The 26652-nt window shown below is 44.0% G+C and overlaps 1 protein-coding gene across 1 annotated transcript in view; it reads right to left on the reverse strand.

Moving 5' to 3' along the window:
• The window catches only part of ARMC9 (armadillo repeat containing 9), a 115487-nt gene that overhangs the window by 57023 nt on the left and 31812 nt on the right, over nucleotides 1-26652 (reverse strand). The window contains exons 9-10 of the mRNA XM_065410958.1: nucleotides 25212-25310; nucleotides 16221-16256 (exon numbers count right to left, since the gene is read on the reverse strand). Coding sequence (XP_065267030.1) covers nucleotides 16221-16256; nucleotides 25212-25310 — 135 coding nt within the window. The remainder of the gene's footprint in view (nucleotides 1-16220; nucleotides 16257-25211; nucleotides 25311-26652) is intronic.

The following is a 26652-nucleotide window of genomic DNA, read 5'->3' on the forward strand; positions in this document are numbered from 1 at the left end:
TAATTGGATTCACAGGGTTCTCTCTCATCAGGGTTGGGAGGTTTGGAGTCTACCACTACTACCACCATTGTGTACTTAAACATAACTAAAGCTGGAGGTAAGTGACTGCTTTTACTTCAATGGGAGTTGGATCAGATGCTAGCTCCCAAGTAAAAAGGCCTTTGATTATGCTCAAGATTGACACTTCTCCTTGCAGACATACTCCAAAAATCACCTGATGAAGATCCAAGAATTTCAAAAAGAAAACAAAAAGTGATAACAGCGAGCAGGAAAAAAAGGCTTACAGCCAGTGAGCTATCGTAAACAGTGAGGACTGGTATTTCATAAGAATCAGCTGGGGTCTGAGAGATGGAGGGCCACTTGGAAGGTCTTCATTGACTCTAATACTTTAAAAATACCCTTTACGGTTGAAGGGCCTTTTTTCTATATATAGTTTCCAATTCAGATACAAAATAACAAACAGGAATTGTATCTAGGGAGCTCTGTCCTTTGCTTGGTGTTGTACAAAACGGAGGAAGGCATAGTCCCTGCTTCAAGCAATGTACACAAGCATGATTGTCAGCAGAGCACCCCACAGCAGCAAAGCTTGTTTCTGGTCCTGCCTCAACTTAATTCATTTTGTCAAGTATCAGAGGGGTAGCCGTGTTAGTCTGAATCTGTAAAAAGCAACAGAGGGTCCTGTGGCACCTTTAAGACTAACAGTTAGTTAGTCTTAAAGGTGCCACAGGACCCTCTGTTGCTTAATTCATTTTAAATCTCGTTGTCTCCCTCCTTAGCAGCCCTTTTTCAGGGATCAGAGATGAGCACCCATCAGAAGACTGACTGGTTAATGTCAGCATTGTATGTATAATATTTATCTATTTTAATAAATGGTCTTTGCTAAAGATGACTGTGGGTGGGCCTGGGAAGAAACAGTTCTGGCATAAGAGGGTTCCTTGGTATGTATTCCACTGATGTCACCTGTTTGCAATATTCACATACTATTCAGTGTCTTCCTTTTGTGATGATTACTCCAGCTCACTTTCTAAAAATCTCTCATTACCACTTATGCTTTTAAAATTGGTCTTCTTTTATAACCAAGCTCTTTCAAGAGAGACCATATAATCAATGTCTATTGTCCGATTTAAAACTGGGAAGTTTAGAAGACAAAAGGCAGGAATCACCACAGAGAATATTGAATGACTCCATCTCACGTACCACTGAACACTTAGGTTTCACAATGGTAAGAGGTATCCCTTACTAATACACCTCTACCCCGATATAACGCGACCCGATATAACACGAATTTGGATATAACACGGTAAAGCAGCACTCTGGGGGGGGGGGGGGGGGGCGGGGCTGCGCACTTCGGCAGATCAAAGCAAGTTCGATATAACGCGGTTTCACCTAAAACGCGGTAAGATTTTTTGGCTCCCGAGGACAGCGTTATATCGAGGTAGAGGTGTACAAGGAACATTTCTCTCACAAATGGAATGAGCTTACAGTTGCACTGACAGTCATTTTATGTTATGTTTACATCAATGAATACTGTACACAAGAGCCAATTAATGGTTCTTAGGCCTTAAAATTAACCTGTCTTGACAGCAGCGCTCCCATGTTGCAGGAATTACTTTTCACAGTGGAAAAGTCTTTCAAATGTGTCATATTATATATAATATGAACATTCAATTTACCTTTCAGTTATTTTTTTTCATTTTCCTTGATGCTTTTGTAAATATTAAAGGTAAGTTTTGTTTAAACAAAGCTTTCCCCTGACCCAAAACCATTGTCTCCTACCTGAGCTGGCAATGAAATCACAAATCATTTCTAGCACCTTAGGGCTTGTCTACACTTAAAATCCTGCAGCTGCATTGCTGTAGTACTTCAGTGAAGATGCTACCTACGCTGATGGTAGGAATTCTCTGGGCGGGTACATAATCCACTTCCCCAAGAGGCAGTAGAGAATTCTCCCGTCAACCTAGCGCTGTCTACCCCGGGCGTTATGTCGGTCTGGATTTTTCACACCCCGAGCGACATAGTTATACCGACCTAATTTCCTTGTGTAGACCAGGCCTTAGTCAGCTCTGTGACAATAAATTAGCACAACAGTGACTGCACTGCATGTTCAAGCAAAAGGAAAAGTAACATGGGTAAGCTGGAAGGGGGAGGGGGATGGACAAATGACACCGATGGCAAAGGAAATGCCTCAGATCACTAGCAGGGTATGTGATAGTCTGTACTCTTATGTTCATCCTTTTTACAAGACTAGGATACATTTTATACAAAGTATGCCTTGTGAGGTATTATTTGAAAACTCACAATCTGCTGAACATTATTGTCCTGCTAAAATGTGTGTGGCAACTTTGTATGTAAAGTTATAAAATTCTACTATATAAAACATGTTCCAAGTCTAGGGAAACCGCTTCAAACCAGTTCCCAGAGACAAAAGTGTAGCCAACACCTCAGACAGGTAGGTGTCAACATAATTAGATGGATTATCGCCTGGTTAAGTGGCCATATTTTGGCAGGAAAAAGAGTGAGAGTGAGAAATTTACATGTTGGCAAAGAAGCAGCTGGAAGTTCTCGTCTCCCCAGACTTCCTGTCTCCTGAACCCCACCTGGAGACGATTCTCAAAGAAGAGGAAAAGGATAAAAATGAGGAAGAGAGGCCTCAAATCACTTCTCTCCTCCCTCTTTCTGGCCATGACCTCCACACCTGAAGGACAAGGAAAGGAACAATGGACTGGGGGAGAGATCCTGGCTGAAAGGCATCCAGCCAGTAAGATTGCAAAAGAACATGTGGCGAGAGAGATCCCTTTGCTTTATGTTCACTTAGCTTGTTAAGTTAGGTATTAGTTGGCATTTTACCTTTTATTTCTTTGTAACCAATTCTGACCTTTATGCCTCATTATTTGTAATTATTTAAACTCTTTCCTTCTGTAATTAATAAACTTGCTTTATTGTTTTATCTAAACTAGTGCATGTTAAAATTGAAGTGTTTGGGAAACTTCATTTGAGATAACAGGATTTGTGCATATTATTTTCTATTAATAAAATGACGGACTTTCTGTGAACTTGTATTGTCCAGAAGGAAAGAGCTCGGCAGTACAAGAGACACATTTCTGGGGACAAGTCTGGGACTGGGAATTTGCTGGTGTCACTCTACAATGTAATTCATGGGTGGCTGGCTAAGCACTCATACAGTATAGCTTGGAGTAATTTACATGCTAGAGGCTGTCTCAGAGCAGGCAAGGAGTGGTTGCTCTCATAGCCGAGCAGTGTAAAAGGCAAGCCAGGTTGGAGAATTGAGGAACACATTTGTTCAGAATATCAGATTGTACCCTGGGTAAATAATAGTATAGAAAACATCTCTATTTCTCAATGTGGGCCCTTCAGGAAAGACCTCATTTCCAGCATTTCTGTGATGTGCTGTGAACACACAAACTTGACTTACCATGTGTCCCCTGTAACCAAAACAAAGGACATGCACTAGAGGAAGTTATAGAGGAGTTTTTGGAAGAATTTTGTTTTTTTGAGCTACAGAAACTATGGGTTGGGAAAATTCTTACACGGTGGGAATTCTTAAGGTCAGTCTGATAAAGTGGGACAATTAATAAAGAAAGTTCATCGAAAGACCTAACAACTTGGGGTTTTTCCTGACGCAGTTTGATGTGGCCTGGCAAAGTGCTTGCTCTGGACTGGCTCCTGGCCAGCCTAGAGATTCTGCCTCACTCCCAAAATCCTGCCACGACTATATCAGAATGCTGAGGGCAGGACGCTCTTGGTGCACGGCTCTAGACTCTAGCATTCGCTTCTCTGACAATGCCTGGCTTTGTTGACCTCTAGGGCCCGCCATGTAAGGCCAATTTCTTTTTCTGAGGTGTTTGCCTGTGGTATGATTGTAGACAAAGTATACAGTCTATTAAGGGCCAAATTCTGCCATCCGTAACCACACTGACTATTACCTTACTCCCGGAGTAGTCCCTTGAAATCAATGGAACTACTCATGGAAGAAGCTATTTTTCAGTGTAAGCAGCACCTGCTCTTTAGGGACAGGAGTTGGTTTACAATACTAGCTCATGTACCGGGGCTCTTTTTTTCCCCCTGTACCTGCTCTCAGGGTCAAGTGTGATGGGCTCATTTTATTCGTGCAAAATTAAATGCCTACTTCTACATAATTGTTCTGGGGTTAATGCTGTATAGTCACTTTTACCACATTCGTGGTGATTTTTGCTTTTGAATCTGGCTGCACATAGTTTAGAAGCATCAATGGCAAATAATGGAATCATTCAAGATGCCATGAAGAATTTAATCTTGTCAAAGATGGTGGATTCCTTGTGCCCAGATATATGATTACTTCGACAAAAGCCAATTTGCAACATTTCAGTGTTGCCTAGTGAAAAGAGCACTAGGGACTCAGGAGACCTGAGTGCTAATCCTGGCTCTGCCACTGGCCTGCTGGGTGATCTTGGGCAAGACACTTCACCTCTCTGTGCCTCTGCTTCCCCATCTGTAAAATGGAAATAATGATACTGGACTTTCTTTGTAAATTGCTTTGAGATCTACTGATGAAAAGTGCTAGGTAAGGGATGGGTACTGCAATAAAATTAAATGAATGCTCTTGGCTGTTAAATAATGCACAAGCAGGAAACAGACAGTGTTTGACTCGGCCAGAGAACAACACTGCTACAGAAATTAGGTTAACATGAGTTAAAATAAATAATAATTATAATTCTTTAACAAATGTGTTTTATTTTTGGAACTTGTTTGGTCCTATATTTTAAAATAACTTTATGAGAACAAGAATAGCAGTAAAACATTGCTAGTAAGTTATTTGATTTCTACAGAAAGCCATTTGAAAGCTAGCCAGTGCTGTTACTAGAACACTCATGATTTATAGGGCTATACATTCAGTTTCCATGATGCTTTCAGTTGGCCTTGGACAAGCATCTAAGTCACACTTTATGCCTGTCCATACTGTATGCTGAGGGACAGCTGTACACCGCTTTGTTCTCAGGCCACAGCTGATTAGGTCTGAAGAGATCTTAACTGAAATCTTAATACTGTTCTATGCCTTACATTCAATTTTGGAACAACATATTCTGGTATAAGGCCACCACAGTTTTTTTTTTAAAGTTGTGGCCATCTCTATGAATAAAGACAGACTTTACTGAGAACTCTACAGCCTTCTTCAATGGGGCTTTATAACCAAAGAAAGAACTGCAGAGCAATCAATCCTTTTAGTTATAATATTCCAATTTTAACTCCTGTTTTATTACTCAGTACGACATAAAAATGCTGTTCCCTTAGCTACAAGGTACTTTGTCCCACAGTAAGCTGGGAGTGGAACACACACCCCTTACAAAATTCCTATAACTAAGTCTGCCAAATCAAATATACTGCAAGCCCCACTCCACTCACAACATCCTGCATATTTCACAATGTTTTTGTTTGCTTACTTTGATTCATTGTGTTTGGTATTGATCTGGGAGATTCCAGTCTCAGGATATTTTCCTAGTTAAATACCTTTACATAAACTATAAAAACTGGTTTTAGCTCTCTCCCTTTGACATCAAAACATCAAATGGTCCTGAGCTCATCTGGGTCTATCTAATTCAGGCATTCACATACTCATGATTAAGTTATGTACTTTGAATACCCTCTGGACAGTGGCACAATCCCATTTCCTCCACTGTCACACCTGGATATAGTAGCCCGGAGAGCAGCACACCTGGGAGAGAGCAGCAACATTAGGCACACTGGTTGACTGACACAATTAAGCTGCTTTTTAGTAAGGTGGCATTTTCAGGAGAAATGTCCCAGAACAAGGGCTCAAGGACTCAAAGATAATGAGGCCTGGTAGCAATACCTGTGGGTAAGTCTGACCACTAAGATCTCTCTCACACCAACCCATCTCTATCTATAATAAACCCCTTATGGTTCATGAACAGCACATTCTACATACAATAGCACAGCACAACATCCACTACCACAGGGGGCAAAAAAGAAGAGATCTGAAAGAAACTGATCCCATTAAAAATTTAGTAACAAATAAAATACTCACTGTAATCATGGTTTCCACAAAGCCCTTTAAATATGGACTTTCACACTGGGAAAGCATTTAACGTTCAATGCTCCTTTCCTAATATGTATAAAGTGACATGAGAATTTACCTGGAAAAGGTAACTGGATCTACTTACAGTATGTATGGATCCCAGTGTGGACTGCTTTGCATAATGCACTCAATGGGACTACAAGGGGTACTGGAGCCAATTTGGCACTAAGATTTTTGATCTCTATTGAATCCTAATTTTTTTTTAAATAAATGGAGATATCCCATCTCCTAGAACTGGAAGGGACCTTGCAAGGTCATCGAGTCCAGCCCCCTGCCTTCACTAGCAGGACCAAGTACTGTTTTTGCTCCAGATCCCTAAGTGGCCCCCTCAAGGATTGAACTCACAACCCTGGGTTTAGTAGGCCAATGCTCAAACCACTGAGCTATCCCTCCTCCCCTCTTTCTTGATTCTTATACCGAAGTCATAATACTGAACTATTAGCATCATAGTTATTTCTATGGCAACGGAGCAAACTCTGATGTCATAAGCATAGGGATTTTGAATGTATCATGGGTCTAGCAGAAGGGGAAACTGGATTCTGGAGGAGAACTGGACTTATTTAAAAACAGATATCAGAAATAATTGTAGGAGAAACAGCAAAAACATCAGGCCAAGTATTCTATAAATACGCTGCCCTTCCATTCAAGGATCTCAGAGTATCTTATAATAAAGCAAGCCTCATAAAATCCCAGTGATGCTGGTAAGTAAATCCCCACTTTGCAGCTAGGGACACTGAGGTGCAGAGAGGTGAAAACAAAGACCCCCCTAACTCACAGTCCCCATAACTTAAATTCTAGACCACTGGTTTTCAACCTTTTTTCATTTGCGAACCCCTACAAAATTTCAAATGGAGATACAGACTCCTTTGGAAATCTTGGACACAGTCTGCGGGACTTCTAGGATTCGCAGACCATAGGTTGAAAACCACTGTTTTAGACAATGCTTCCCCTCAGGTTTTCAAGTTTACCCAGTGCAATGTTGCTCTTTAGCTACAATTAGCTAACATTAAAAGGACTTGCCAGGCCATTTTAACAGCCATCTACTCACCCTGACACCATGCACCTGATCTTTCTTTGCATGGGACAGGCGCTGATATTTTTTAACCTTTTGAATAACAGTATTTTGCAGGCTGCCAGTTGAATGATTAAGAGGAACATACGGTATATAAATGTATCTGTGACATTGTAAGGGTTCATTCTGTACAAAATCCCACACAAAATATGCCTTGCGGCCAGCCAATTTTTCAAACCTACACAGTGAATGCAGAGACTAGGCATCTTTAAATAAGGAAATAAAAAACCAATAGCCCAAGCACAGCTCAATCTGGCAGGGTCATGGGCCTATGACTAATGTAGCTGTGTTAGGTCTTGCCAAAGCCGACCCAGTTGCCATATTAATTTAAGTAATTCTGTCATAATGCAAAGTAGCTACAGATGGCAACCCTTCATTACAGAAAGAAGCGAAGCATGAATGTGACCAGGGTTGAATAGAAAAAAAAGTTCAAAGGGAAATCAATGTTTATAAAAGAAAATGTGAGAGCCAAAAACCAAAGATGATTTAGCAAATACTGTAGCTCTGCATCCATCCAACTGGCTCGTCTACATTATTTTATGTGGTACAACATACAGCTGAAAGCCAGATTCTGATCTCAGTTACTAGGGTGAAAAGCCAGTGTAAAACTTAGAATCATAGAATCATAGAATATCAGGGTTGGAAGGGACCTCAGGAGGTCATCTAGTCCAACCCCCTGCTCAAAGCAGGACCAATTCCCAACTAAATCATCCCAGCCAGGGCTTTGTCAAGCCGGGCCTTAAAAACCTCCAAGGAAGGAGACTCCACCACCTCCCTAGGTAACGCATTCCAGTGCTTCACCACCCTCCTAGTGAAATAGTGTTTCCTAATATCCAACCTAGACCTCCCCCACTGCAACTTGAGACCATTGCTCCTTGTTCTGTCATCTGCCACCATTGAGAACAGCCGAGTTCCATCCTCTTTGGAACCCCCCTTCAGGTAGTTGAAGGCTGCTATCAAATCCCCCCTCATTCTTCTCTTCTGGAGACTAAACAATCCCAGTTCCCTCAGCCTTTCCTCATAAGTCATGCGCTCCAGACCCCTAGTCATTTTTGTTGCCCTCCGCTGGACTCTTTCCAATTTTTCCACATCGTTCTTGTAGTGTGGGGCCCAAAACTGGACACAGTACTCCAGATGAGGCCTCACCAATGTCGAATAAAGGGGAACGATCATGTCCCTCGATCTGCTGGCAATGCCCCTACTTATACAGCCCAAAATGCCGTTAGCCTTCTTGGCAACAAGAGCACACTGTTGACTCATATCCAGCTTCTCGTCCACTGTGACCCCTAGGTCCTTTTCTGCAGAACTGCTACCTAGCCATTCGGTCCCTAGTCTGTAGCTGTGCATGGGATTCTTCCGTCCTAGGTGCAGGACTCTGCACTTGTCCTTGTTGAACCTCATCAGGTTTCTTTTGGCCCAATCCTCTAATTTGTCTAGGTCCCTCTGTATCCGATCCCTACCCTCTAGTGTATCTACCACGCCTCCTAGTTTAGTGTCATAGGCAAACTTGCTGAAAGTGCAGTCCACACCATCCTCCAGATCATTAATAAAGATATTAAACAAAACCGGCCCCAGGACCGACCCTTGGGGCACTCCGCTTGAAACTGGCTGCCAACTTGGAGCCATTGATCACTACCCGTTGAGCCCGACGATCTAGCCAGCTTTCTATCCACTTGCAGGTTCGCTGAATTTACAGAGGTGTAACTGAGGTCAGAATTAAAAACGTAGGTGCCTGGTGAAGATGTAAATTACAAGATCGAAGTTCAGGCTCAGTACAGCTTACTAGCACCCTGAAATATAAACAATATACCTACAGTTTGGATGCTGAACTTGTTCATTATTCATAATATGCTGGTGCCAACCAAAAAATCAGATGCAACCTGTAATGGGCCAGATTCTGAGCCTGTGTAAATCACATAACTCCACTGAAGTAACTGGAACTAGGCCAATTTATATGATCTGAAGATCTGGCCCATGGTCAGTTCCTATAATACTACAGATATTTTTTGTCTTATGCAAATTTCTCTTTTCTCGTACAAAATAGATCCTCTAAAATAGATCACTTATAAATGAATCAAAGGACAGTGCAAGATTATCATGGTGCGTTAGTGTGATCCCACTAAAAGGCTGCCTCAGGGACCAGCATATTAGAATGTATACAACATATGAGTAAAGAATTGAAATATTGCGTGGAAAAAAAGAACCACCCCTATGAGCTTAACAAATGCCATCTAGCTGGAGGCCAATGATGCTTTGTGGATAGCTTTGAAAATAATTTTTAATTTGCATCTTTCTATCTATCTTATACTAAGAACATCAGCATAAAAAGCAATACGTGTTTCTCCAAGGGTCCTTTCACTCCTGCTAATTCCTCACCTGAAATCAATCCTTCTTGTTAAAACCTCACAACTGGCAGCTGCAGAAGTGAGCGGAATGTCAAACACCAAGTGAAAATCATGATAAACGATGACTCAAAGGATCAACAGAAATGGGTTGCTTAATGGAGATGATCTTTTAGTACAGGTGGGCCTGGCTTGTACTCAGTGGGTGAAGCTCAATGGAGGTACACTAAGGCCTGGTCTACACTACACCTTTAATTCGGATTTAGTGGCTTTAATTCGAATTAACTCTGGAACCGTCCACACAACGAAGCCATTTAATTCGAATTAAAGGGCCCTTTAATTCGATTTCTGTACTCCACCCCGACGAGCGGAGTAGCGCCAAAATCGAATTTGTCAATTCGAATTAGCGTTAGTGTGGCCGCAATTCGATGTTATTGGCCTCCAGGAGCTATCCCACAGTGCACCATTGTGACCGCTCTGGCCAGCAATCTGAACTCGCATGCACTGGCCAGGTGGACAGGAAAAGCCCCGGGAACATTTGAATTTCATTTCCTGTTTGCACAGCGTGGAGAGCACAGGTGACCACAGAGAGCTCATCAGCACAGGTAACCATGCAGGCTGATAATCGAAAAAGAGCACCAGCATGGACCGTACAGGAGGTACTGGATTTGATCTCTATATGGGGAGAGGATTCAGTGCTAGCTGAACTGCGTTCGAAAAGACGAAATGCCAAAACTTATGAAAAAATTTCCAAGGGCATGATGGAGAGAGGCCACAATAGGGACACAGATCAGTGCCGCGTGAAAGTCAAGGAGCTCAGACAAGCCTATCAAAAAGCAAAGGAGGCAAACGGTCGCTCCGGGTCAGAGCCGCGGACATGCCGCTTCTACGCTGAGCTAAATGCATTTCTAGGGGGGGCCGCCACCACTACCCCACCTCTGACTGTGGATTCCGAGCTGGGGATAATCTCATCAGGTACACCTGATGATTCCATGGAAGGGGAAGAGGAGGAGGAGGAGGACGAGCTGGCAGAGAGCACCCAGCTCTCCGTTCTCCCCAACAGCCAGGAACTGTTTCTCACCCTGACTGAAGTACCCTCCCAAGCCTCCCAAGCCAGCACCCAAGACCATGACCCCATGGAAGGGACCTCAGGTGAGTTTACCTTTTAAAATATAAAACATGGTTTAAAAGCAAGCATTTTTAATGATTAATTTGCCCTGAGCACTTGGGATGCATTCGCAGCCAGTACAGCTACTGGAAAAGTCTGTTAACATGTCTGGGGATGGAGCGGAAATCCTCCAGGGACATCTCCATGAAGCTCTCCTGGAGGTACTCCAAAAGCCTTGCCACAAGGTTTCTGGGCAGTGCAGCCTTATTCCGTCCTCCATGGTAGGACACTTGACCACGCCATGCTAGTAGCAAGTAATCTGGTATCATTGCCTGACAGAGCCTGGCAGCGTATGGTCCCGGTGTTTGCTGGCATTCAAGCAACATCCGTTCTTTATCTTGCTGTGTAATCCTCAGGAGAGTGATATCGCTTAGGGTAACCTGGTTGAAATAAGGGAATTTAATTAAGGGGACTGAGGTGGCCGTTCCTACTGGGCTGTTTGCCTGTGGCTGAAAAGAAATCCTTCCCTGCATTTAGCCAAGTGCAAGGGGGGGGGGAGGATTGGCCCAGAGTTTTTCGCGTTTTGCTAGCAGGGATCTTCCCTGATACCAGCCACGCGGTGGGGGGAGGGATAAAGCACTCATCCCAGAGAATTCATGGCAGGTGGGGGGGGGGGGGTGTTAGTTTGGTTCCTGCAGGGATCTTCCCTGATACCAGCCACGCGGTGGGGGGAGGGATAAAGCACTCATCCCAGAGAATTCATGGCGGGTGGGGGGGGGGTTGTTAGTTTGGTTCCTGCAGGGATCTTCCCTGATACCAGCCACGCGGTGGGGGGAGGGATAAAGCACTCATCCCAGAGAATTCATGGCGGGTGGGGGGGGGGGGTGTTAGTTTGGTTCCTGCAGGGATCTTCCCTGATACCAGCCACGCGGTGGGGGGAGGGATAAAGCACTCATCCCAGAGAATTGGATGGGGGGGGGGGGGGGGGGTGTTAGTTTGGTTCCTGCAGGGATCTTCCCTGATACCAGCCACGCGGTGGGGGGAGGGATAAAGCACTCATCCCAGAGAATTCATGGCGGGTGGGGGGGGGGGGTGTTAGTTTGGTTCCTGCAGGGATCTTCCCTGATACCAGCCACGCGGTGGGGGGAGGGATAAAGCACTCATCCCAGAGAATTGGATGGGGGGGGGGGGGGGGTGTTAACCTTCAGCAGCAGAAAACAAGGTAACAGGAAAACTGCAGCACAACGGGCTTTGCTTGGTATGTGGGAAAGCAGGGCGCAGAAGCCTAAAGACAGTGGCTTACCATGGCAGCATGCAAGGTGAATTCTGTTGCCCCGACCTGCGTCTGTGATCTCTAGCAGCAAAGCCACAGGCACTCAATATTAAGAGGCAAAATGCGACCTTGCACAGAAATCACATGTGCTATGTAATGTGAATAGTATACACCGTGAAAGAGTATAAGCATTGTTCTGAAAAATGTATCTTTTAAAAAAATTCTCTCCTTTTTTCACTCCCTCCAGCAGGTGCAAATGTTTCAAGCCTCCCTCCTCCTTCCCGAAGGCTATCCCAGATAAGGCGTCGTAAAAAAAAAACGAGAGAAGAGATGTTTTCCGAAATCATGCAATCCACCAGGAATGAAAGAGCTCATCTGAATGAGTGGAAGGAGACGGTTTGCAAGTATAGGAAAGAAGCCAGTGACCGTGAGGACAGGAGGGACCAACGTGAGGACATGAGGGACCAACGTGAGGACAGAAGGGACCAACGTGAGGAGAGGAGAGACGCTCGAGATGAGAGGTGGCGGCAGGAAGATCAGAGGAGTCGGGAAGCAACGCTGGGGCTGCTGCGTGAGCAAACAGACATGCTCCGGCGTCTGGTGGAGCTTCAGGAACGGCTGCTGGAGAACCGAGTGCCGCTACAGCCCCTGTATAACCCCCCTACCTCCTCACCATGTTCCATAGCCTCCACACCCAGACGTGTAAGAACACGGGGGGGGAGGCTCCATACACCCTCCCATTCCACCCCAGTGGACAGCCCAAGCAAAAGGCTGCCATTTTTTTAACCTTTTTTTACTGGGCTTTTCCTTCCCGCAGATCCTCCTCCCAAACCCCACTCAGGTTCTGTGCCGCTACAGCCCCTGTATAACCCCCCTACCTCCTCACCATGTTCCATAGCCTCCACACCCAGACGTGTAAGAACACGGGGGGGGAGGCTCCATACACCCTCCCATTCCACCCCAGTGGACAGCCCAAGCAAAAGGCTGCCATTTTTTTAACCTTTTTTTACTGGGCTTTTCCTTCCCGCAGATCCTCCTCCCAAACCCCACTCAGGTTCTGTGCCGCTACAGCCCCTGTATAACCCCCCTACCTCCTCACCATTTTCCATAGCCTCCACACCCAGATGTGTAAGAACACGGGGGGGGGAGGCTCCGTACACCCTCCCATTCCACCCCAGTGGACAGCCCAAGCAAAAGGCTGCCATTTTTTTAACCTTTTTTTACTGGGCTTTTCCTTCCCGCAGATCCTCCTCCCAAACCCCACTCAGGTTCTGTGCCGCTACAGCCCCTGTATAACCCCCCTACCTCCTCACCATTTTCCATAGCCTCCACACCCAGATGTGTAAGAACACGGGGGGGGGAGGCTCCGTACACCCTCCCATTCCACCCCAGTGGACAGCCCAAGCAAAAGGCTGCCATTTTCTTAACCTTTTTTTACTGGGCTTTTCCTTCCCGCTGATCCTCCTCCCAAACCCCACTCAGGTTCTCTCCCTCTTTTTCTAATCAATTCATAAAGAATAAATGATTTTTAAACAATGGTGACTTTATTTCCTTTGAAAGCAAGCTGGGGGAAGGGGGAGGGTGGGTTCCTTACAGAGAATGAGTCAATAAAGGGGGCGGGTTTTCAGGAAGGATAAACAAACATAAATTTCACACTGTAGCCTGGCCAGTCATGAAACTGGTTTTCAAAGCTTCCCTAATGCGCAGCGCTTCATCGTGTGCTCTTCTAATCGCCCTGGTGTCTGGCTGCGAGTAATCAGCAGCCAGGCGATTTGCCTCAGCCTCCCACCCTGCCATAAAGGTCTCCCCCTTGCTCTCACAGAGATTGTGAAGCACACAGCAAGCAGTAATAACAATGGGGATATTGGTTTGGCTGAGGTCTGAGCGAGTCAATAAGGATCGCCAGCGACCTTTTAAACGGCCAAATGCACATTCTACCACCATTCTGCACTTGCTCAGCCTGTAGTTGAACAACTCCTGACTCCTGTCCAGGCTGCCTGTGTATGGCTTCATGAGCCATGGCATTAAGGGGTAGGCTGGGTCCCCAAGAATAACAATTGGCATTTCAACATCCCCCACGGTTATTTTCTGGTCCGGAAAGTAAGTCCCTTGCTGCAGCCGTTTAAACAGATTGGTGTTCCTGAAGACGCGAGCGTCATGAACCCTTCCCGGCCAGCCCACATGGATGTTGGTGAAACGTCCCTTGTGATCCACAAGTGCTTGCAGCACCATTGAGAAGTACCCCTTGCGGTTTATGTACTGGGTACCCTGGTGCTCCGGTGCCAAGATAGGAATATGGGTTCCATCTATTGCCCCACCACAGTTAGGGAATCCCATTGCAGCAAAGCCATCCACTATGACCTGCACATTTCCCAGAGTCACTACCTTTCGTAGCAGCACCTCCGTGATTGCTTTGGCTACTTGCATCACAGCAGCCCCCACAGTAGATTTGCCCACTCCAAATTGATTCCCGACTGACCGGTAGCTGTCTGGCGTTGCAAGCTTCCACAGGGCTATCGCCACTCGCTTCTCAACTGTGAGGGCTGCTCTCATCTTGGTATTCTGGCGCTTCAGGGCAGGGGAAAGCAAGTCACAAAGTTCCATGAAAGTGCCCTTACGCATGCGAAAGTTTCTCAGCCACTGGGAATCGTCCCACACCTGCAACACTATGCGGTCCCACCAGTCTGTGCTTGTTTCCCGGGCCCAGAATCGGCGTTCAAAGCCTATAACCTGGCCCATTAACATCATAATCTCCAAAGCACCGGGGCCCGCGGTCTCAGAGAATTCTGTGTCCGTGTCCATGTCCTCATCACGCTGGTCGCTGCGCTGCAATCGCCGCCTCCTCCTCCTCCTCGCCTCTTTTTTCTGGTCCTGTGTAAGCATAAACTCCACGAGAAAGCGCGAGGTGTTTATAATGTTCAAGACTGCGTTCTGGAGCACAACGGGATCCATGCTTGATGCAGAATGGAGTCTGCAGAGTTCACTCAGGAAAAAAGGCGCGAAATGGTTGTCTGCCGTTGCTTTCAGGGAGGGAGGGGGAGGCTGTACCCAGAACTACCTGCGACAATGTTTTTGGCCCCATCATGCACTGGGGTCTCAACCCAGAATTCCAAGGGGGGTGGAGACTGCGGGAACTATGGGATAGCTATGTAAAAGCTACCCACAATGCAACGCTCTGGAAATCGATGCTACTATGGTAGCTTGGACGCACACCACCGAATTAATGGTGCCTAGTGTGGCCAAATAGATTCGAATTTACAAAATCGGTTTCCTAAATTCGAATTATATAAATTCGAATTAATCCTGTAGTGTAGACATACCCTAAGGTTACATTTGGCCCCGTGCATTCAGGGATACTTTGGGGCAGTTTCCTAAAACAAGAGGTTATCCACTAAGGGTGAGCTCTACAGGTTTCACTGTATTTTCAGAGGAGGAATAAGTAAAAGCAGCAAATGGAGGAGAAAAAAAAATCATGTTTTATGCAAACATCCTTACTAAAGACAGGAGTAGTGCAGGGGGAAAATACACACACACACACGATTTTCTAAACAGAACATTGCTTGACATTTTTAAAGGAGGTGTCAGTAGTTCTTTATGGTTTGATTTCGTACTAGATTGTTTAGCAGACTAATATCCTTTCTCTGCAAAGAATGCACTGTCTATGGGCAACATCAGATGCTTATGATGCACTTGTAATGTTGTCAGAATACAAATGTCCATCTGGGGTGCAGAAGGCACAATCAGCACTCCCTGAACTATGTTGTTTTCGGTTTTTTAAATGAAAATGCTGTGGTATTTGATCATGTTTAGAGTACCCGATCTCAATTTGTGATAAAAAAAAAATACAAGTAGCTCTTCTAGGGAAAAGAATGTGAATCTCTGCCATGTTATCTTAAGCAGTTTATCGACGTACTTAACAGGGTGTTGCGGGGGTTAGCTAGTGTTTGCACTGAACTTTGAAGATGCAATGTGCTATTCAAGTGCTAAGTATTAAGGCTCACAAATCAAACAAACATCTCCTACACTTTATAAAGAAGCTATGTTCAGGTAAAAGCTGTATTAATGCAGCAGCTCTTGAGTTGAGGTGCTTTGTGTCAAATGCATTACACAGAATGAGTTCCATTGGAATTTATATCTTGTTCTCCATGCAAGGGTTCCCCAAACCCTTATATAGGTTTAAAAAAATAACTAGTGTCTATAACAGTCAGTGACTCGGTATGAATGAAAATAGAGCAAGTGAAATTATCATACACAGAGCAAGAAGAGAAATACAGAATGTGACAGGCTGCAGCAGGCAATGTGAAAGATATAAAGAAGATATAGAAACTTACATATCCGTCATCACAAGGGCTGAGAGAGTAATATCCCTTTATGGACAAACAGGCACACATTAAAATAAAGAAGATTAAAAAAATAAGTTAACAGAAACAACTCACAGAGAAAACAGTTAAAAAACCCAAAACCAAATCAAATTAGTTGAAGAGTAACAGACTGCTGAGTTTGAAGAGCGTAGGGCAAACTCCTCCTCCTCCTGCAATAAAGCTATTAGTACCTATGGCTGTGGGACTGAGAACAGGGTAGGCCTCTAGTTGCCATTTGCATTGTTAGGCCTGCTACAGACACACCTGGTCTACACACACTTTTTGCACAGGTATAATTATTTTGGTTCTGGATATGATTTTTTTAACCAATATATTTTTATACCAGTACAACCCCTAATGTGGATGCAGTCATACTGGTGCAAAGGTGCCTTCTACCAATACTTCTTCCTGTACAGGAATAGCTATACAGGTATTAAACACCTTCATACTGGTATAATGCCTTCATACTAGGGGGATTGTACTGCTGTAGCTATATCGGTATGGTTAGAGCAACAGATACCAGTGAGCCCAATCTTGACTGGATGACACCAACTACTGAGAATGTAATTGTCAATGCATTCACTTGCACTGCTTGGGACTTCTCACAAGTGCAGCGTGACAACTGTGAGAAATAATATGGGGGGTGGGAGGGGCAGGATTAGTCTATAAGCAATTTCCTACCGAAGGCAGCTTCAGAGTTGAACTGAGGTGAGTTCCCAGAGGTCAAAGTCAGGGTGTAGCTACACACAAACTGGAATCAAACTATCTAAGGGTATGTCTACACTTGCAGAGTTTTTGCACTGTAAGTTTCACCGGTGATAGGGAACCGGTGAAAGAAAAGTGCTAGTTTGTGTATTCACTTAATTCCTCAGGCGTCAGAGAGTGTTTACACTAGCAGCACTTCCATCCCCGATGAGAGCAGCGCTGTAGGGCAGCTATTCCACAGTGCAGCTCTCTCGATAGGTCTTGTGGGAAGAGGGGGGTGAGCGGAAGGCATTCTGGGTCCCTGCTCAGTGCTCCGTGATGCCCTGCTTCATGTCTCAGGAGCCCCATTATTTCCTTGTTTCTTTCGTGGCATTTTTTTTAACCCCCCCTGTTGTCTGGCTGCTTTCCCCGCCACATCTACAAACAAAGGGAAAGGGAGTTTCAAACTTCCCGGGGCTTACAGAGGGAGGAGCGGACGTCTGTTTGCCTGGTGTGAGAGCAGCGGAGATGCTGGCCAGAGTGGTCACTTTTGGAACTGTGGGTTATCCTCCGGAGGATACCAAAAGGTGTTTACACAGGTAGAACGTGTCTTCACTTTCACAACTGCACAAAAAGAACAGCGGAAAGAACTGTATGTCTCTCGTGAAGGTGGTTTCTTTTTGTGGTGAAACTTCTGAGTTTCACCGCAAAAAGTCATTAACAAGTGTAGACGTTCCCACGGTTTTAGTGCAAAAAAAGGGACATTTTGCGCTTTAAATGGCAAGTGTAGACATAGCCTAAATCAGTTGTAATTCCCACCTTCAGGGCATGTCTACACTTACCGGTAGATTGGCACTGCTGCAATCGATGCAGCGAGTGTCGATTTAGCGGGTCTGGTGAAGACACGCTAAATCGATGAGAGAACACTCTCCCATCGATTTGTGTACTCCACCTCCCTGAGAAGCGTAAGGGAAGTCGACGGGAGATGCTCTCCCATTGACACAGCAGTGTAGCCACCACGGTAAGTGGATCCAACTACGTCGACTTCAGTTACCTTATTCATGTAACTGAAATTGCGTAAGTTAGATCGATTTACCGCAGTAGTGTAGACCAGCCCCAAGTTATTTCAGTACAAATCTGCTTGTGCTCATTTCAAATTAAGAGTGTCCTTTTTCGATTCAACTTAAGTTGTTTTTAAATCTAAATAGGACATTCTGAATCCAAAATAAGAGTGTTCACACACAGACTGGCACCAATATAACTTATGATACAAAATGCACCCACTTGGTTTATTTTGGTTTTAGTTTGTGTGTAGAGAAGCCCTCAGTATTTAGTTACTCCTGCCTTAGGGTGACCAGATGTCCTGATTTTATAGGGACAGTCTGGATATTCAGGACTTTGTCTTATATAGGTGCCTATTACCCCTCAGCCCCATTTTTCACGCTTGCTACCTGGTCACCCTAACCTGCCTGTGCAGACAAATAAGTACATAGGAAAATGCTACAATCTGCAAGTCCCTCATTTAAGTAGCATTCATACTGTACTGTTCCTTCAATTTAAGTAAGGATACAGGAATTTTGCTACTCTCCATCATGACTGGGATTTGGGAAATAGCATTTGTTGTGTTTGCCTGTGAAACCAATACCTAGACCATTTGAGGGAGGAGAGAGGGGAATAAGATATAGGAGTCCAAGTTTCCCCTTCCCTCCAGAATTAAGACATTTTATTCAAACATGAAACATCTCCCCTACCCTCAGCGCAGAGGGTAGTTACACATGAAATGCACACCATACTCTGCATCAGCTGGAAAGCATAACCTGTCTTTGTCTAGAATATAGAGCAGTTTTGTTTCTGCATTATCCAAGATCACACATGAGCATTTTTTTCTACACAGGAGTGGGGAAGACAGGAAAGGGTCTATTTTGTCCTGGGACGAGTCTACTTAAGGCTATTAGCTGACATAATAGGTGTTTTTGTTTTTAAAAAGACAGAAGTACACCCACAGAAAATTTAATGAGTACATTCTGGAAAGCTAAAAACAAGAATTCTACTATTGTGCCGCCTGGCTTTGCTCCGGTAACCTGCTATAGAGAGCATTTTACAAACAAAAAAAAGAACACTTGCTACAAAGTAGCTACTATTTAACGGCACATTTACATTAGCAAGGAAGGTGTGCTTATTAAGGAAAGGAAGCAGTGGAAGACCACAAGAAAAGGGAACATACTATGCTAGGTTACACAGTAAAGAAAACAAACAAAACCCAAAGTCCCAGAGGCTTAAGACAATAAATGACTTGTATGAAGGTATTAAATAAATAGGCACCTTAAGCAAAAGCTGACGTCTGACAAGAGTGTCAACATAAAAAAAAAAATAAGGGTTTTTCCTCACAGACCCTTATGAGCTATGCCAAAAGAAATCTACCATTTGCCAAACGGACAAGTACAACATAAGTAGAATTATGGTTTAGTCCCCAAAAGGTAAACAGAACGCAAGGGAACAGCAAATAGCCAATGGCAAAGAAAGAATGTAATATGCTTTTTAAATTAAAGGTGAAGGACTTTACAATGTAATATAGGTTCAATATGTGCTGTCAACTAATTGGATTCTTAGTCATAATGCAATCCCATTAAAAGAGCAATGACTGAGGCGCACCCAGGACTCTAAATACAACAGGCTCCATCAAGGAAGTTATTTCTCTTCACCTTCATACTTAGAAGTTTCACTGACTTTGAGTGTTTTCTATTTCATTGTTAATATTTTGTATTTTAGGTGCCTCATCGGCTTCTATGGTTTGTGTTTCAGCATTAACATATTTTAAAATATGACCTAAAAAAAAAAAAGTAACAATAAGGGCTAAATGCTCCAAACTGCCATGATAAAGTCGCTCTCTAGAATAAGATAAAAGGTGGTTTTAAAACAAAATTTCAGTTTTGTCTAGACAAGGATAAAAGGGATATTGTAAGTATGCATTAGCTACCACGTGCTAACGGAGTTGGAGGTGATAAGACATATCTGTGTAGCTCGGATTGAGCTAGCACATTACAAACAGCAAGCATGGATGGTGGTACAGGCTAGTCAGCCGAGTACTTACTGTATCTAGAATCTCGGACAGGGTTGTACTCAGGGGACCTAGTCTGTACTGCCATGTCATAGCTACACTGCTACTTTTAGTGCATCAACTTCACCAAAATTAGCACACATGCATCTATCTAAAATGGAAATTACACCTCCAGCTACAGTGTAGAAATATCTTAAGGTCTTTTGAAAGTTGAGGCTTCTCCTTCAACCTCGTCTTCACATGGAAAAAAATTGGATTAACATTTTTTTTTTTTTACAATGTATTCATTAGCATGTGGCAAATAACGTGATTAAATCCTCAAGACAAGGCGATTACAATTCTAACTCAGGGTAGCTGGTCAATATAAATCCTAGGCTCCTCCTAGTTTTTGTTGCCTGAATTTCCTTGATTTTTAAGGGGTTTTTTTATTTTCAAATAACTGGAAGAATATTTTTCATCAGACTAACCTAGGATCAAAACAGAAGAGAACCAGTGGTCTAAAATACAGACAAGTGGGCTAAAATGTAGAGGCCAATCCTGCAGAGACTTAAGCGTGAGAATAATTTACTCGTGCATAATCTTATTTGAGATACTCATGCTTGAATCTTTGCAAGATTGGGTCCTTAGTGTGCAAACTAAAATACAGTCTGCATTTATCATTAAACATTTTAGTTAGAGACCTTGGTTTTCTTCTGCCAAATAACTGTTGAGGGGCCTATGGTCTGAAAAGCTTTAAAAACAAATGTATTTAAACTTGTAAAATTATTCCTTCAACTGAGAACATTTTTTAAAGTGTTCATGAGGCTGACATCTTGAACGTCAACTTTCAATCCAAACAATTACATCTGAATTATGAAGCACTAACAATAGGTATTTATTATGCAAAGGCTATCAATCTCAGAGACAGGAAGCATACCCTATACTACAATGTAGCAAGTAGTACCGGGGCAACCAGTTTTACTCAACTGAAGACCATGAGCTTGATCCTGCAAGATGCTAAGCACACTGGCTCCAACCCAGCAAAACACTTCAGCATATACCTAATTTTAAGCATGTCAATAGTCCTAATGAAGTTAAAGGGACTACTCATGTGCTAAAGTTAAGCATGTGCTTAGGAGCTGTGCTGGACTAGGTCAGAGTGTTCAGTACTTTGAAGGATCAAGCCCCACATTGCCAATTAGCCAGAAGCCTGTTAGCCACACCTAGCTTGCATTAAACAGATATGACTTCAAAGATGGAGACTAGGGGTACATCTACATTGCAATAAAAAAGCAAATCTCAACATTGATTCTCAGAGCCTGGGTCAATTCACCTGGGCTCACGGGCTCAGGCTAAAAACTGCAGAGTAGACGTTCAGGCATGGGCTGGAGCCCAGGCTCTGAGACCCACGCCCTTGCAAAGTTTCAGACCCAGGCTCCATCCCAAGCCCAAATGTCTACACCGCAAGTTTTAGCCCGAAAGCCCAAGTAAGCTGAACTGAGCCAACTGTGGCTGTGCTTAGGATCTTTATTGCAGTGTAGATATACCCTAGAGATCCTAGTCCATTATTCGCTGAGTACTTTAGTATCGACGAAAGACAGTTGTTACCTAGAGAACACATAATGCCCCAGTTTGATCCACGCTCTATATTAAAAAGATGAGAGCCTTATTATGGAACTCTCTGGGCAGCATTTGGCAGACAGGCCACAGCACAACCAGCCCTGGGGCGGGACTTTTTTTTTTTTTTTTTTTTAAGTCGAATACATTCATTTTTAAACTTACCCACCAGCTTACTGAACTTCAGACAGTTAGGAATTTGATCATCTCTTTAAACGCTTCAAATCCATTATTGTTTTTTCAGAACTGCCAGCGCTGCTGCTCTGACTTCCCATTCTCAGATCCAGACCCCTTTGTCCACGGCATTGCCCTGGCCTAAGTTTTATGCTTGTGGAGACATCCATGCCTGAATCCTAGAAGTCAGTCCAGTGGGAACATCTAGCTTTTAGGTTTACCCTTCTGCTTTGGACTCCTTTCAGTGATGGAAGGATAGACTTCTAACCACACTATGATACATTAAGATGTGTGTTCTTGTGCGATAACAGTACACCCAACAAGCTGATGCACTCTGCCTTTGATTACAATTATATGACCACCCAGAGACCTCAGAATTTTGTATTCCACCACAACACTTTCCCAACCCATAAAATGACTCATTAAAAAATATCATGTTGCCTCTATATAAATCCATGGTACGCCCAAATCTTGAATACTGTCTGCAGATGTGGTCGCCCCATCTCAAAAAAGATATATTGGAATTGGAAAAGGTTCAGAAAAGGGCAACAAAAATGATTAGGGGTACGGAACGGCTTCCATATGAGGAGAGATTAATAAGACTGGGACTTTTCAGCTTGGAAGAGATGGCTAAGGGGAGATATGATTGAGGCCTATAAAATCATGACTGATGTAGAGAAAGTACATAAGGAAGTGTTGTTTACTACTTCTCATAACACAAGAACTAGGGGTCACCAAATGAAATTAATAGGCAGCAGGTTTAAAAGAAATAAAAGGAAGTATTTCTTCACACAACACCCAATCAACCCGTGGAACTCCTTGCCACAGGATGTTGTGAAGGCCAAGACCATAAGAGGGTTCAAAAAAGAACTAGATAAATTCATGGAGGATAGGTGCATCCATGGCTATTAGCCAGGATGGGCAAGGATGGTGTCCCTAGCCTCTGTTTGCCAGAAGCTGGGAATGAGCGACAGGGGATGGATCACTTGACGATGACCTGTTCTGTTCATTCCCTCTGGGGCACCTGGCACTGGCCACTGTTGGAAGACAGGACACTGGGCTAGATGGACCCTTAGTCTGACCCAGTAGGGCCATTCTGATGTTCTTATGTCCAAACTGAAAGAAGGGAACAAAATAGAACAAACAAAGGAAATCCTTTTTAAAGAATGTACTCCAAGGTATACAGCCTTATTTCTTTTGTACAACAGAGAACTGTTGTCTACAGCAGTGCTTCTCAAAGTGGTAGTCCATCGGCTGCCAGTCCGTGGCGAGTTTCCTCATAAGAGCGTCAAATAGGATAATAATATGGCACCGGTCCCTGGCACAATGGGGAAAAAAATTGCTGGTCCCCCACACCAGATAGCTTGAGAAGCACTGGTCTACAGCATTAGAACTCAATCCTGCTCTTTGACACTTGAGTTCATTCATGCATGCTGTGTGGAGTAACTTATTTGACAAAAAACACAGGGCACTGCAGTGTATTTGAGGGCAGGACTGAGCCCTTTGTTACAAAGGAGAGGTCAGAGAGAGCTTTATAAGTGGGGGAGATAGTTACTGATGGCTTGTCTACATTTTGAGTTAGTGCATCCCAGTGGGGATGGAAATTCTAGTCCGCATCAGTGTGTCGCGCATTAACTGGTGCATGTGGACCATACTGGTGCGAACTATCAGTTCCCTACTGCCCGTGAACATAGTATCCAGGACTACATTAACACCCACTAGCATGCCACACCACCAGCAGGTTCCACACGGGCGCGTCAGTGCATGGCACACTGATGTGGACTAGAACTGACACCCCAGAGGTGTGCACTAACACACCATGTAGAAAAGCCCCTAGAGTAGCTGGAGAGGCCATATTTTGGTCTCTTTGACTGGCTTAAAGTAAACAGTGAAGTGACCTTCCAACACATACCCAGCACAGATGTTACAGGCTCAGATTCTGGGGGCTGATTCTGACCTAAGTCACTTGGGACACAGTGCCTCTAGCTTTATTCCAAAGCTGATGTGAAAAGCTGAAACTACTTAAGGACAGACAAAACATCTAGTTGCATAATAACCAGTTATTTGGACATTTTAAAGGAAAGAGCGATAGGCTACCTCAGCAGCCTTGTGAGTAATCTGCACTGCCATGCTGGAGATCTGGATTTGATTTCTAGTCCTAGTCTCTTCTGCTTTCTGGGTCAGCAAAGATTGGGAGTGCTGCAGTATATCATAGAGATGGACAAGGAAGAAGTCCCTGATTTTGTGAAATGCCAAGTTATTTCAGCTTTCTCTAAAGAAGTGGGCTGGGCTGGGCAGGTTTTCATTTTTTGACATTACTATTCTTGTTTGAGTTTCTAACTATTCATTGTTCACACACCTAGAGTAGTTCTGGGAGGCACACTGTATAAATTGGAAACAAACAAAAACTCTATCATTCAGAAGGATGAAAGGACTGAGTCAGAGGAGCTGCTTGCAATGTGGTTAAGATTTGCAGGGCAGACTGTAGTTAACCCTGTCCCCAAACCTTGGCTAACATCTCGGTTGGCAACATGATTAGATCCCACCCACACTACAAATTTTAATTCTCTTATAATCAGGCCAAGAGACAACTGTGTTGTAACTGGCTCTCTTATAGCTGTACGGTAACCTCCCAAGTGTCCATATTGCCCTCAAGCATCATGGTGTCAGAAACAGGGTCTAAATCATCAGAGTAAGGAACCATTTGCCTTTCAGGTTGGGTCTATGCTAGTCTTGTATGGCAAGTTACCCACTGTTGCACTGCTGTTCGTGGATCTGTGCCAATAGCTGTAACAGGGGAGTACAAATGTAGATAAGACCCCTGCATTTTATCACTGTCATCTAACCCAGCTCAGAGTAAGTCTACAATGACAAGATAGTAAATATTTGCCTGTTCACGTTAGCACTCCCCACTGTTGCTACCACTAAATGAGCTGCACCAGTGAAACTATAATAGTGGAAGATTTTTTTGAAAAAGGCTAGCGGAGGCACAAAGTTTTATATTGCAAGTCAGAGAAAGCAATCCTGACCACTATGGTACACTGAAGCAAAGAAGATCTAATTGAGCATGGTGATCTGTGAGGTGTACTCCATTCTCCTAAACAAAAACATAAAAAAGGATATGGAACATGTAAACAATCCTACAACCAACTAATCTATATATTGTCATTATAAAGATCAGCTGGAATGGCAAATGAAACAGATCAGCAAGAATTCTTGCTTCTTTTTGTTGTTCCTTTTACAGATCACAAACTATCACTATACAGTGAGGAAGACTTGGTGCGGTCATGGTGAAAAAAATAGAAAACGTTATCACGTGTATGTACAGCAAAATCGACATTTACCAATAAACATCTAATCCTTCCAAGCCTAAATATATAGCTTAATGAGTATTGCATTTTAAGATGGCTACAGAGATAACAGCAAATATTAGTATCGATTTTACTTACAGTTCCAGGCCTTGTGAAGTCAATACTATGTGCTATACTTTGTCTCATCTGATTGCTAAACAAACGAACACAGACACTTTGAAGATATTCTGGCGTGATCTAAAATAAAGAAACAAACCAAGCACATGGAATTACGTAACATTTCCATTTGACTTCAGCCAGGTACTTGTACAGGAAGTCAATGTTTCCCAGGTGGTGTGTTCCAACCCATCAGTGGGTCACAGGAAAGTTCTAGATGGGTCTTGGACCCAGTGTGGAGGTGAGACCCTGCAGGCGGAGGAGAGGGTGGGAAGGGGGAGCAAGCCCGCCCCGTAATCACCCTGCAGCAGTGGCTTTTCTCCCACGGGGCTGGGCCCGGTTCTGGGTTTTGTGACCTGGCACATGGAGTCGCAGCTCACTCAGGTTTGTCCCAGCCGCCCTCCCGCCCCCCGTCATGAATGGGGATGGACAGGACAAACCTGAGTGGTGCTGCGACCCTTTGCACCAGGTTGCAGCACCACTCACTCAAATTTGGACTCGCTGCCCCTCCATGATGGCAAACCTGAATGGCACTGTGAGTCTATGCACCAGGTCACAATGCCTGGAGCGGGGAGCTGTCTCTGCAAGGTGACATCCGAAGAAGTGGGCTGTAGCCCATGAAAGCTTATGCTCTAATAAATTTGTTAGTCTCTAAGGTGCCACAAGTACTCCTGTTCTTTCTGCAAGGTGAGTACAGGGTGGGTTTGCTCTCCACCACCCTCCCCTGGGGCTTCCCCTCTGCACACACTAGGCTGGGATTAAGGCTGCAGTACCAAGGTGGCTGGTGCCTCCTTGGTGGGGCACCAAGGAACAGGAGGCAGCAAAGGATGCTGGCCTATGAATTTGGGGCCTCCTGACTAATTTGGATCCTGGGGGGTGGGGGTCACAACAACAACAACAACAACAACAAAGACAAAATGGAGTTGGTGGGTCACCTTAGTAAAATGTTTTTGGGAACCACTGCAGTAAGTAGTTTTAAAAGGAGGTGACAAAAATGAAAATTCATCACACTAAAGTCTATGTACAAGTTTTCTTTCATTAAAAGGGAAGTTAAACCAAGAATAAATACTAAATGGCAATACTGCTGAGAATTATGAGGCAACACCTCACCATAACCTCGCCTAAACAAATGGCAGAGCTCAAAGCATACACAGACAGCTATCCAGGAGAGAGAGTAAGTGCATGTCACATACGTATACATTTTGTGCCTCATTTCATACAATTCTAATGTTGTTTACAGTGGGCTTTAGGGTTTTGGGAAAATAAAAATCACAGCAGCCCCACCTCCCAGGGAAATGGCCATATGGTTTCTGGATATCGGGGGATTTGAGGGTTGGGATGTTCACACTTCATTCCCCCTTGTTGAGTAAAGGGGCTCCTGGACAGGGATCTAACTGCCTCAAAGCAGCTGAAAGCTCTTCAG

This window comes from Emys orbicularis, chromosome 9 (assembly GCF_028017835.1).
Source record: "Emys orbicularis isolate rEmyOrb1 chromosome 9, rEmyOrb1.hap1, whole genome shotgun sequence".
Lineage (NCBI taxonomy): Eukaryota > Metazoa > Chordata > Testudines > Emydidae > Emys > Emys orbicularis.